This window comes from Oenanthe melanoleuca, chromosome 4, assembly GCF_029582105.1.
Source record: "Oenanthe melanoleuca isolate GR-GAL-2019-014 chromosome 4, OMel1.0, whole genome shotgun sequence".
Lineage (NCBI taxonomy): Eukaryota > Metazoa > Chordata > Aves > Passeriformes > Muscicapidae > Oenanthe > Oenanthe melanoleuca.
In genome coordinates this window covers 43,354,415-43,368,283 of record NC_079337.1, presented here as the reverse complement: position 1 = coordinate 43,368,283, position 13,869 = coordinate 43,354,415, and the positions used below count along the sequence as shown (strand labels likewise).

Genomic DNA, 13,869 nt, shown 5'->3' with positions numbered 1-13,869 from the left:
TCAAAAATCTTGTTAGGTTCTTATAATTTCAGTGTAAAGCATTGTAGGGCTTACAGTCATTTTAGCATTTGGTTTTATTTTGTGCATGGTTGAAATGCTGTGTTTGTCTCCCTGCCCTTTTTTTTCCCCCTCTAAAGTTTCACTTTGAACTGGATGAAAGCGATCTTTGAGAGACATGCTGTATTCTGCATTGGTGAGGTTTTTAGGAATGAAAAGCTTCTCTAGCTTTTGTGGGATCCCACTTGAGAGGGATTTTTTCTTGACCTGTTTCATAAATAATCCATTTAGTTACTTTGGAATTTTGTTTTGTTTTGTTTTTTCCCCTAATTCACGTTGACATTTCTTTCCAAGAAAAACAACTATGTAGGTAGATGATTTCAAATATCTTCCAGGCTCTTTATTTTTTAAAAGTAGGATCAAAACTGTAGTTGTCAATTTGCTTGCTTATTAAAATGTGGTGTGGCTGATAATCAATGGTAAGAGTTACATATCAAAAACTTTATAAAGCAAGAGTCAAGATACAAATAACATTATGAAGAGTAACAGAAATCAGAGGAGGTGAATGTTTCAGGTTAACATGATTGCTCCACCAAGGTTCCATCACTCCATTTTGAATTGATGTTGAGGTGGACTTGCAGCCACCTCAAGAGTGCAGAGCAACCAAGTGGTGCTGGCCTCAGCAATCCTTAAGTCCTTCCTCACCTCAAAACCCAGAATAGGTCCCAAAACTCTTTCAATTGAATTTTCCAGGCTCTTAAATGACCAGCTCCAGAAGTCTGTTGAAGATTTACAGCACAGATTGTCTGGCAAAAAGGATGAACTGCAGACAGCTCACGAAGAAATTAAAAAGCAGAAGGAGATAATAGGTAACCTGTTAACTGTTTTTGTTCTTATGTCCTGCTTTTAAAACAGAAAGCACTTACTCTTTTGTTTTTAGATAGGTTAAACCAGAGGAGCACTTCACAGGATGAAGCAGTCAGTGTGCTGAGAAGTACAATTAGTGTTTTGGACAAAGAAAAGGACAGTCTTCAAGAAACCGTAGATGAAAAAACAGAGAGAATTGCATGCTTAGATGACAACTTAGCTAACAGGGTATGTCCAGTAAAAGTACTACTTTGCATTCCTCCTGGGGATTTTTAAAGCAGTAATGTTTTAGGGAGACATTTTGCTTTGATGACAATGTCTGTGCAGAGCACATAAATACTATGCTTGGACCCAATGCAGAGTCATTTGCCAACTCAATAGAACTTTAATTATGAATGTGACTCTACTCCCCAAATACTCCAAGAAAATAAGGAATCATTTGTTTGCATTTTGCATGTGGATGTATTTATTGAGATATAAAGTACTATCCTGAGGTGACAAAATCTCTAGCTGACTTCCATCTGTTTCAATGATAACACAATCCTTTCTCAGGAAAGGAAAGAAACTTGGAAATCACTTATTGGTGAAGAATTAAAATAAAGATTTATTTAAAAAGTTCTTTAACTTGAAGTATCCTCTTATGTTGCAATATAATAATACCTGATACAACTTTTGATATTTTTTTTTTCCGTAGGAAAAAACAATTGCTCATTTACGTTTAACTCTATCTGAGCTGGAGTCCTCAACAGAGTAAGTAAAGAGTAGGATACCTTCTTTGGAGGTTTTGGTTTATTTAGTAGTTTCAAAGTGAAAGTAGATGACTATTTTAGTTATTTTGATGAAATTGAGTTAATTCTGTTTGAGTCAAGTAGAGAAGTGTATTGTAGAGGAAGATGTACACAACTTTCGAGGACAATTCTGCAATTATATTGCAGGCTGCTAAGAAACTGTTACAATGATCATTAATAATTGCTTGTCTGTATTCATTTCCCTAAACTGATAATGTTTCCTAACTCTTGGACAAGAAGTCATTTTCTAGCACTCCACTAGGTATTAGATTGACCTGGGTAAGATTCTTAATGATTGGCAATCTAATTTTTCTACCTTAAGACACCAGTACAGTCTTAATTAAAATGTATTTATGTATTTTTTAGCTGGGCTTCCTCTGGTCTTTCATTCTTTCCTCTTTTTAAGCATGATTTTTTAAACTATAGCATCTTAAAAGAAAAAATTTAAGCACCAATATTTAAATATTTGAAGACCAATGTAACTGAATATTTGCTACATTGACAAACGAACTATATGTGGCAAAAAATAATGCAAAAGTTTATTTAAATTTGCAAATATTTGTATTTCTAATTTTTTGTTTAATTTTTCATTACTCTTTTGATAATTGTCCTTCAAGTGTAAATTATTTGTCTTCTTTCTTTATGGCTTATAAAATATGCAATTACCGTAATCACTACCAAACACAGATAAATATAGATGTCTGTAATTGCTCTTTGTCTAATAAGATACATCTTACCAGATACATCTTCAAAACTGAAGATTAAGTCCATCTTATTTCTGCATATTGACATTTTACATCCTTATTTTAGATTATATTTCGACAATTCAGGCATTATTTTCAGCAGTACATGGTATAGTACAAGAAGGGACAACTTTAATAATATTTTCACTTGATAGCCAGATGCAGGACATGCTGAGCAACAGAGACCGTGAGATATCCAGCTTACATCGGCAGCTTGATACATCCCAGGTGGAGCTTGCAGAAATGGGAAGAGTAAAGGAAATGGCTCTGAAAGAAAACAGACGACTGCAAGATGATCTGGCTACAATAGCCAGAGAAAACCAGGTATTAAACAGTTTGTTGCTTGCTTGCATCAAAACTACATCCTCAGTTTTGGTTGATGTGTTTAATTATTGGTATTTCTTGAGCACTGGGATATTGAAAATCACGGGCAGAAATTGGGTTTTATTATCTGTGAAAATTATTATTGAGAGAAAGAAACTCCAAAAGCAGACATCAGATTATCAGGTGAAAGCGAGAGGGAGAGAAAGGGATTGGTAGCACATCTGAATTTGTTCTGGTGCAGTGATTCATTAATTTTCATCCATCTAGTTTCGATGAAGCATTGGGTTTATTGAGTGAGGTATGCTGTATTTGAGATTAGGGTGTTTTGGAGATTAGGGTGTTGGGGAAATGAGTTGGTTTTGTGCACCAGCTGGATATTGCTGACCAAAAGCCTCCCAGCTCCAAGTGCATGACATGGATATCCCTGTAGTATAGAATGTCTGTATGGACAATATATAACACAAATGTCCAGTGTTTTATGGGATAAGTAACATCTTTTATTGGGCTGAGCGTTAGAAAGTCTATGTATAGGGTATGTGACAGTTATTTTAAGAGTGAACCTGGAATTTTGTTGCAACTTATTTCATTCAATTTGTATTGCAGCTCCTCATGAGACTCAAATGCCTTTCACAGTTTTGATCCTGAGATACAAATGTTTGCTTGAATTCACTGTAAGCGCCAACACTAAAAACAATGAGGACACTGTTAACTAAACCATTTATTTCAATTCCCCTCAGTCAACCCGGCTGAGTCTGATGCTAGAAAGTGTAATATAGCAACATGTTTCAAGGAAGTAATGTAGGACCCTGAGCAGTTCCTGCAAAACCTATAGTGCAATATATAAATATGTAGATGTATTATTGAAATTAGACCTGCTCTTCACTGGTGTCTAATGAGATGAAATGTTGAATATTATCATAACATGATGGTGGAAGTTTTCCCAGTTTGGGAAGGCTACCACAGAGACAAGCAGACTGATTTTAGCATATGTTAACTAAGGCATACAGTAAAAAGGCTAATGAATAGTAATGTACCACAAAAAGAAGAAGGGGAAGAAATAAGGCAGCATCCTTTACTTTCCCCACATTTGATCATGGAGATTGAAAAAGATACTTGCAGTTTTAGCTCTTTGGGCTAGAGGACTTGGAGGGAGATGAGAACTGAACCTTAGAGGAACAGAATTAGCAGTTCAAATATCTCAAACAAATTCTATGGTACATTTTTGATGTTTAAATATTATCTTAGTAGTGCAATTAGTTATTTTAACTTATTTAACTTTAAAATAAATGTTATTTTGTTATAAAGTTGGCTCTCTATTGATCTAAAACTTTCCTTTACTCAGGGATAGTGAATCTTAAGGCTATAAAAATTCCAGCTCCCAAACATCAGTATTTCAAATTTTCCAAAGATCAGTAGGGTGTGTCATCAGGGAAGCTGCATGTTTTATGAACTGGTGAGATATTCATTGTATTTGTGATTATTCTTGCCTGGAAACTCTTTGGTGTATCTAAGGTAACAGGATATTTCTGAACCCTGCAAATCCCAAAGAGCTTTGTATGGAGAATAGAAAAAAATCTGGGGCATATGCAATTACTTTTAGTTAATCTGATAGAGTATTATATAGTGCTTAATTTCTGCAATCACAGTTTTGCCTTTATGCAATCTCTTTAGGCAATCAGTACCGAGCTTGAAGATGCAATACGTGAAAAAGAAGAAATGAAAACCAGGGTTCATAGTTATATAACTGAAGTCTCCAGATTTGAGACCTTGATAGCTTCAAAGGTAAAAATATCTGTAGGCAGTCATTACTCCATTCAATAAAACAAAGCAAGAATTGCATGGTTTGGATGCTGTTCTCCCTGCCCGTCCCGTTTCCTTCTTTAATGTTTCCTTCTTTTCTCTGCACTGTTTCTAGCTGCTAGTTGGGGATTCATATAACACCTTATTAGATCTGAAGCACTGATTAATTCTAGCACATCACAATTTCATTGACTGTGTTTCAGTTGGCCATAATGCTGAAGAATGACAAACATGTCGTTTGAATATTGTTTTGCTTTTTGTGTTTTTGACCAGGCTGTCAGTAAAATAATGGGTACTGTTTCATGATTGTAGGCACCAAGCAGTTTATACAATGATTTTAAGTATTTTACCCTTTTGGAAAAGAAAAAAATTTATCTGTTGTTCTGCATGAAAATGTAAAAATAGTACTGTTAAAATAGTGCTCCAGTTGAATGTCCTTTATCCTGATTCTTGGATTCAAAAGCATGATATATGTGAGTTAAAACTTAAAATCATTTAAAACAAATAGGATTTGTGTCAAGACAACCTGAACTGGCAAATTTATTATGTAACTTTGAATTGGGAATAATGACTTTTGATCTGATTTCAATTTACATGTCTAGATGAATGTATGTAAATTCAGGCACATTTTACAAGTAGAAACTGAAGCATGGATCAAAAAATAAGGTCAGTAGTAGATTAGTTTAGAACTATCAATCTAAAATACTTGAAGTTTATTTTTTAAGAATTTTACAATAGATCAATTTACAATGTGTCCAAAGTACTTCAGCTACAGACGTGGCTACATCTTTGGCAAATGATAATTCAGTTATTCAAGTCAGGTACCAGGGAGCTATAGAATACACAGCCAGCAACCAATAATGAATGCTTGATTTCAGGGATTTTTCTAGTATTATACCTGGCTAATGCCTGTGGAGATGAGGATATACGTTTCTTCACAGTGTTCACTTGCTAAATCACAAGTTTCTGTTTCCTAATGCTCTACCTGGTCTTGTCTGCACTTTCCAAGTTCTGCAGGATACAAAGAAGGAATTTCAGAAACAGTAGCCTTCATCATTAGATAAATCTCATTTATACTATAGCATGCATATCCCACTACACATGTGAGCAGGGAATGGAGGTAAATAAGAAAAATTTATCACTGCCTTAGCCAAAGTAAAATTCACAAGCAGCATTTGTTCTGTCACTGCATAAATGGTGAGCACCATAGCTTGCATTTTTGTACACTGGTGATCGACTCCTTAGGTGCATATGCTCTAGTAGATTGCCAGTGTTTCAGCACTGCTGTAGTAAAAGAGCTGAAAATGGAAATTCTTGGGAAGGGCAGCACAGTGTATCTCAGTAATGTGACCCTTGAAGTGCAGAGAGATCCAAAATGACTCCTCTCCTGGAAGCCTTAAAACGCATTAACAACTTCTAAGTGTAAGTACCTCCATTTTAATAAAATTGAGTGCCATCAGTGTATTTATTTGCTATTTGGACTTGGAAAAGGGATGATGCCCTTTAGTAGTTGCCAGATAGTGGGACTAAGAAAATGAAGGATGTTCTACTTTCTGGAGGAAGAAAAAAGATATTGTAAGTAGTAGGCATGAAATGAGATCAAACAACCTGAGTGTATGTTGATCATTGCAGAACAATGTACTGTTTCACTAGGAAAAAGAAAACCAAGAATTGTTGGAGAAGTTCCGGATGCTCCATACACAAGCTGAAGATTGGGAGTTGAAGGCTCATCAAGCAGAAGGAGAAAGCAGCTCAATACGACTGGAACTCCTTTCAGTAGACACAGATCGGAGACATCTGAGAGAGAGAGTAGAATTTCTGGAAAAAGAGATTCAAGGGGTAAGAACTTGTGCGATGAAATTCCATCTAGGAAAGCGGGATACATCCAAGTACTTTTTAATAAAATCAATGTACGATTTTTAGCACCATAATGGAAAATAATTTCTGTATGTGAATGTTTCAGATATGAACACTGGAGTTTTTGAAACAGTAACTGATTTTGTTTAGATATGCTTTCCTTCACCCCTGCTTGCCCAAAATTAGAATCATGGCATGTATTTTCATAGTTGTAGATCTCTTCTGTTGGGTCATCACTGTTATTATGACGTTGTAAGAACTTTTGTTTAGTTGCTTCATAATATTTACATATAGCTTTATGAGTATTTTGAAAGCTTAGAACTTGCAATTTCTTTGAAGTTTCAATGAAGTATTTGAAGCATTGGTGGTTGGAGTCAAGGTAAAAGTCTGGTAGACATCCATATTCAGAATCAGTCTTCCATAATACTGAATCCTAGACCAATATTATAGAACATAATAAAGTTAATATTTTAGAAGCAATAACTTCATAGAGATCAGAGAAGTTCTAGAGCATAATTGTGGTGGATTGACTGCATTTTGTCCCATGCTTTTAGTTAGCCAGAAAGAGTTAGAGACTATATTAAAAATAAGTTGTATGTTTGGGGTTTAAGCTTTTTAATTCTTGTTCCACCCTTTTATAGTACTTGTGTAATTATTCAAGTTATAAATTTGTAAAGATAGTTTATTAATTGCTCTTAACTATGTGTTAGGGAGAGGGAAGGAATATTAATTTTATGGGGAAAATTAAATTTGAAGGGAAAATAAAGTGTTAAAAACCCCATTTTATTCAAGAGGAAACTGAAAAATGTATCCATATTTGGTTTTGTTTAGCATATTGTTGCACATCAAGTGTATGAATCTCAAATCTCCTCCATAACGAAAAATATGTCCAGATTGGAAGAGGATCTTAAACGTGAAAATCAGGATAAGGCTTGTGTGTTGGCAGACCTCACTTCTGTGAGAGAACTCTGTGTGAAACTTGAGGCTGGCAAAGACCTTGTAGCTCGACAGCTGACATCCAAAAGCATGGATTATGAAAGGGTAAGTAGCTATAATTTAATCTGCTATAACTTTCTTTGCTTTTAATAGTTGTTTAAGAAAAGAATTACTTCTGAGAGCAAGGTAAGTTAATTTACTTCACTAGTTTTGTGTTTTTATATAAATTATAAATTTTACAATATACAGATCTGTAGCTGTGGGTTTTGTACAAAGAGAGGGAATTTCTTTGATTCATTATCACTGCAGGTGTAGTTTTAGCTGTACCACAGACAGATTAACAGATTATATATATATGTATATATATATATATATATATATATATATATATATAATCTTTTTTGTTTTTAATTTACTCAAACTTTATAAAAAGCAAATAGTGCACTTCTTATTGAGATCATAAAGACGTTACCCTAAGGGCTTATTTTCAATTAAGAAATTTAGATATGGCTGGAATTCATTGAATATTTTGAAATAGTTTAAACAGTTCTAAATATATATATTTTCTGAACCTTTTTCTTTACAGCTAATTTTGTCTTCATTTAGCGACTTGGTCAGCCTTTCTGGAAATGTGTTATTCAAGACTTTGAGGACAGTAAAATTTGTTTATATTCACAGAACTGAAGAGGAAAACAAATATTCTTGCATTTTCAGCAAAAGCCAAGAGGCTAATTGTGAGCTGACCTAGTCAAATAGAATGAAATATAGTCAATACTATTTTTGTACTTGTGCAAAGTTCTACTGTTAAAAGCCAATTCATGTTCCAGGTACTTACCTAAACATTCCCAGCACTCAGTAATGCAGCTCCCAGTAAAACAATTGATAGATGTACAGATTGAATAATTTTAAATTAAATATAGTTTAAAATAACTGTAGGATTTACATTATTTTGTGAGCTATTTTTGTGAGCTACAGTTTCCTATTCTTTTTTATGAAACTTTTGATCATTTCAGTTTTTGTAACAGCTCTTCACAAAATAAAATTCTCTGTGTTTGTAAATTAGTGTATTATTAACATATAAAATTTGTTCCTTAGGTTCTAGGAGAATTAGAAGATATGAAATCAGAAGTAGAGTTGCTGAAAAAGCAGCTATCCAGTGAGAGACTTACAGTTCAGAATCTTGAAACGTTATTGTCTACTAGTAGAGACAAAGAATTTCAGAATCAATTAACATCCCAAGACAAAGATACCGAAATTCAGTTACTGAAAGACAAGCTGACACTGGCTGAGAGCAAACTGTAAGTTTTAACAAATGTGTGAGTGTTATGTGGTTTGCAAAAGAACTATGTGACAATACTTCTTCATAAAATCTGGTTGTTTGGTATGGCTGAGCAGACTTTTGCAGCAATGTCTTTTGGCTTTTCATGGCATCATTTACTTAAAGTTTCTTTACAGGTCTTTCATGTTGGTTTCAACTAATCAGCTCTTTGGTGGACATCAGTTTAGTGCAAGCAGTAAACTTAAACAGGAGTTCCAAAGGAAACATCCTCTACATAAAATTTTAACATGTGTTTACTGCCGAAAAAATCCTCATAGTATATTAAATTCATGACAAATGGGAATGTCTTACCTACTGAAGATGCCTGTTGTCCTTGCTTTGATTAAAGAATCACTTACATAATAAATAGTGAAGTCATAGTGCTTAAAAAAAACAAAAGTACTATTGCTGCTGTCGATATTAAGGAAAAAGTCCTGTATCACTTATTATTCCATTGAAAAATGAACAGAACTAAACCTGACACCTGCACTAAATGTGGCCAGCAACTTCAGCTGTGGATCTTCCTAAAGAAGCAATAACTTTTGGCAACACTTGTATAAGAAAGACTAATCTGTTTGGACCAATGAAGTTAAGAGAGGTGGTATTTTGTGTCTGTGAAATTCAAGTACAAGAGAATTGGGAGATTTAAAAATTTCTCTTCATGTTATAGAGCAGGGAATTTGAAGTTTCCATGATGTGTCAACTTAGAATTATTTGGGTTGAAAAAGACCTTTAAGATAATCAAATCAAGCTGCTAAACAAAACCTGCAAGTATCATGACATGATAGTTCTTCTAAGGGTACATCAGCAGGGACTAGTGGTAGCTCTGCATTAAATAGCAAGAAAGAGGAGTAGCAGCTGTAGGCAGATGGTGGTGAAGAGTAAAGACAAAGCAGAATTTCAGATGTAGATATGCACCTGTTTAATAAACACTAACATAGGCAGAGAAAGGAAACATATGGAAGTTAATGAAACAGGTAGTACTCCTTATGAGATGCAGAATATTGCCCACTTAAACTGTCTGGAACTTGGTGACACAAATGTGCAAGAAATATGCTTTTGGTTGATTTATGTAGAGGCTACTACTTGTGGCTTATGATGGTCCACCTCAAGTAGCAGTGATCTCAGTGAATCCGAAGATGATGACATTATTAATTGCCCCGTGCAACTAATTCCTTCATGTTTTAGTATTGTTGATTTTTGTTTACTTAGGGAAAAAATGTTAATTGCATACAATAAATATAAGCTAATAGAATGTCTTAATTATGAAGTTAGATGTGAAAGTTAGAAAAAACACAAACCAACAAAATCCCAAAAAACAAAAAAATGAAAGGAGTTTTTAAATTTGAATTTTTTTTAAATTAAATTGAATAATAAGACATTATAAAACTCTGTTTAACTATTTATATAGTAATTTTTTCACTATTTTTCTTTTGCACACATTGTAGGGTTCATTTGTTTTTTTTGTAAATGTCAATAATTTCAGTGTTAATAGGGTGGGATATTGCTGGAAGAAGGAAAATGGTCTCTTGGAGGAAGAGTGGCCATTCTGTTGAATTGCTTTCCACTGCTTATCTCAAAGGTTCTGCATGTTGCTAGGCAAGTGCTCAGGTGTGAGAAGTAGTTGTACATACCTTATTTTCTACTATTTGGTTTGTGGTAGTTGCAGTCTAAAGAGCAGGAACTTTAAATGCTCACAGCTGTGACTGAAGTATGTGACAATTATGTTTGTGTCTTGCAAAATACAGAAATTCATGTGGCTTGGCAGAATTTCAGCTCTAACTGACAAAAATCATGTGCCAATATTTTTGAACATTATTTAAAGTTTTGGCTTTATAGTGCCTGTCCTTCCACTTTATTTAGAAAATAGCACTGCTACAACCTCTGACTTTAGAAGGATTTCAGAATTAAGTTTAACTTGTAAAGTTCTCCAGTGGTGTAATTATGAGTTGTGTAAAGAGTGAGTAGTTGTGTTACTGTGAGTACTACATAGGTGATAGTGCAGTAAATGAGATCTGAATGCTCTAGAGTGATTAAATAAGCATTATTAAAATTAAATATATTAAATACAGTATTAAAATTACATAAATAAACAGAGAATATGGAATATCTAAATTACTTGTTGAGACCTATCTGTGTCTACTGTGAAAGAGACAGATGTCCTCTGAAAATTGTGTATTATCATGTAAACTTACATGATGATTACTGTGCATAAAGGGTTTCAAAATATTTCTGAACTTTGGAGTGATTTACATAATGCTCTTAATTTTGTTTAAATGTCATTGAAATGGAATAACCTCAGAACTCACAAACTGTTTGCTTTCTTTCCTTATTTTACAATAATGATATTGGGCCATGAATTCTTACCTCCATCCTGAAAGAATATGCCTGTCTTTGAAGGACTTGTAAAATATCATCAAGATGTCTTCTGCATCTGTTCTCAACATACTGGATCAAGATACCATTCTAGGAATTTTACTGATGAATAGGGAACACGGGAAAAAATATTCTGCGGTTCTATGTGGAACAAATCTCTTGAGTAGTTTTCGTCTTCCTGGAGTCAAAGACCAGCGGGTGCCAGACAGGAAGTCTGTGACTGAGCTAGGAGTGGAACTCATTTTTCAGAATTCCAATCAGTGCTTTAGCAATAAACTAGTAGAACTTTGCTTCTCCAGAAGTGAGGTTTGAGCACTCCACCTCTCAGTGGCTTTGAAGACTGTATGGAATGACACAGCTGTCTAGATTCTTGTTTAAACAACTTATTTTACATGCAATGATTTATTTTTCTTCCTTTATAATGTAACTGATGGTACTTTGCAACCAAGCAGTGAATTGGCCAAGGTGATGATTTACTAAGAAGTATATTAATCATGTTTTTTAAAGTTTTCAAGGCTCCTTTTAATTTTGATTCTTGCAATTGGCACAGTTGGGCCCAAATATCAAGGGTGTAGTTAACAAGCTTTCAGATTCTGGGTTTTGCTGGTCTGGTATTTGCTTTAATACAATTTTTACTTAGATTTGATTCAGTTGTGTTCATGGCTCTCCAGATAGTTCCAGCCTACTTGATAAAATTTTTACTGAAGCCATACCTGTTAAGTTTGTACTTTCTTTGGATATTCACTGCTTTTTTTCTTCTTTTTCTGCATAAAGACCATCTCAAATTGCATCAGAGGGAGTAAAGCAATAAACTAATGTTTTAATTGTTTTGTGTGTTTTTATGGAACATATTTGTGTTTGCATTTGTCTGGAAAAGAGCATGATGTAGTCAGGATGTAGTGAGAGGCTTGCCAGCTTCTTGCTTCATTCTCACCTTAGGTTCTTCCAGAAACATTCTGTTGCATTCATTTGGTTCTTGCTGCTTCTGATTTGTCTTTAATTTAGTCTGTGAAGCAAAGTGTTCAGTGTCTGGTTTTGTTTTGTCTTGCTCTAACTTCTCTGAGCTCCTAGCATACATTGTTCAAAGAAAACTTTGTTGCTTCTCCTGATTTTTTTTAGAAGCAGCAATAATAGAGAGGTTTCCATGCTTCGAAGTAAAGTTGCACAGATGCAGACTGACTGTGATGTTTTAAAAAGGAAACTGACAACTGAGAGATTTGAACGGTAAGATGCCTATTTTTCAGTGAGTTGACTCTCCCTCCTTATTTCTTCTTTCTCATTTTTAAAACTGTTGCTTTTTTCAATAGTGAGGAACTCTTATGGAAAACTCTGTTCCTCTTGTGCAAAATCTAATATTTTCATCTTAGAGTGCTTAATTTAAAAAATAAAAAAATCTTATAGTTTCTGAATATCTCCGTAAGTTTTGTGAGTTTACCACTGCCTCTAAAAATAAAAAACCACCTTCTCATGAAAATAGAAACAGACCTGAGTGACCTTACCAGCAGGTGAGAGTGTTCTGAATTTGGGAGCTGGGTTTGTCCCGTCAGCGTGGTGCGCGCCAGGGCGCTGCGTGACCGCGTGTTGCTGTTTGCCGCAGGGAGCGCGCCATTCAGGAGATGCGGCGCCACGGCCTCGCCACCTCCTCGCTCCGGGCGTCTCCTCCCCTCACCTCCACGCTGAGGTCTCCCTCCCATTCTCCAGAGCGCAGCGCTGGCAGGGCAGCTGAGCAAACAGCAGCTGAAAGGTAAGGGGTTTGGTTTGAGCAGGTCATTGCTGTTCAAGGGTTAGGTTTAAACTGTTTCTAAATAACACCTTTGTGATTGTACAAAATTGTTACACACTTCAGATGTTCTGCTTTTGCTGTCTCTCCTACTATAAAATATTGATTGCAACCAAAGTGCTCTCCAAAGACGATATAATATAATGGATTCTCATTCCTCTTTTTCTTAATGGTCTTGCACCACCTGACGACTTTCAAATATATGTTGCTTGCATATTACTACCATTAATTATATCCAGATATACTTTACCAGTTTTATTATTGTTAATAGTTATCTCCGAACAATGAATGGTTAGTATTAAGAGGAATGCCATGAAATTCTCCTGAGTACAGCAATAAAAACGCTCCACAGAAGAGTAGACTAAAATGCATTTGAACTCTGCACTAGATGAAACTATCTCCAAAACAAGTGCATAAAAATAATTAATATATTTTTCATTTTTAGTGCTTGAATCTACGAATGTCTAAGATCATGTTCATTATAGTCCATAAAAAAGAAATCAAAATCAGCCTCCTAGCTTTTCATTTTCACTGTCATTTTTGTTCTTTTAGAGATCATTGTTGTTTTAGATTATACCAGTTATGTGTTACAGGCCTTACTATTGACTGTATATCCCACCTGCTCTATACTGAATAAGAAATTGTAGTCAAAAGGGAAAGGACAGGGAGAGACAAAGAGTGATTGTTGTAGGAAATACGTGTGCTGTGACAGCTCATGAGTCTAACAGATTTTAAAGTTTATTTTTGCTGGTAAATACATATGGCTTGTTCTAAGCTTACTTTTGTTAATAAAAACACAGGTTTCTTGAGAACTGAACTCAGCCTGGCATGAGCCAATATTGTCAGCAATTTTTCTCTTCTGGGAATTTTTGGGCAAAGCAAAAAGTGGAAACTGTAGCAAATAAGATACTGACAGTGGGGATGAAACAGCAGATATGACTTTTGCTTTGCTGGTGAGCCCCTAGGCATACCCTGTTATGTTGCAGAACAACTTTTTGGCTGAGATGATGACTGAGAATGAGTATCATCAGTAGAGAATTGGCTTTAGTCTTCCTTGCTTTGCAGTGAGAGAGCAATAAAAAG

The 13,869-nt window shown here is 34.9% G+C and overlaps 2 protein-coding genes across 4 annotated transcripts in view; both read left to right on the top strand.

Moving 5' to 3' along the window:
* SRD5A3 (steroid 5 alpha-reductase 3) overlaps positions 1-13,869 on the top strand; it is a 390,804-nt gene that overhangs the window by 220,411 nt on the left and 156,524 nt on the right. The window lies entirely within an intron of this gene.
* CEP135 (centrosomal protein 135) overlaps positions 1-13,869 on the top strand; it is a 33,637-nt gene that overhangs the window by 18,580 nt on the left and 1,188 nt on the right. For 2 of the 3 annotated variants that reach the window (XM_056490142.1, XM_056490143.1), the window contains exons 17-26: positions 751-866; positions 938-1,092; positions 1,559-1,614; positions 2,551-2,719; positions 4,391-4,501; positions 6,173-6,358; positions 7,208-7,417; positions 8,408-8,610; positions 12,126-12,230; positions 12,604-12,750. In XM_056490142.1, coding sequence (XP_056346117.1) covers positions 751-866; positions 938-1,092; positions 1,559-1,614; positions 2,551-2,719; positions 4,391-4,501; positions 6,173-6,358; positions 7,208-7,417; positions 8,408-8,610; positions 12,126-12,230; positions 12,604-12,750 — 1,458 coding nt within the window. Of the gene's footprint in view, positions 1-750; positions 867-937; positions 1,093-1,558; positions 1,615-2,550; positions 2,720-4,390; positions 4,502-6,172; positions 6,359-7,207; positions 7,418-8,407; positions 8,611-11,011; positions 12,231-12,603; positions 12,751-13,869 lie in introns of those variants that run through there. The other variant, XM_056490144.1, reaches the window with a different exon arrangement.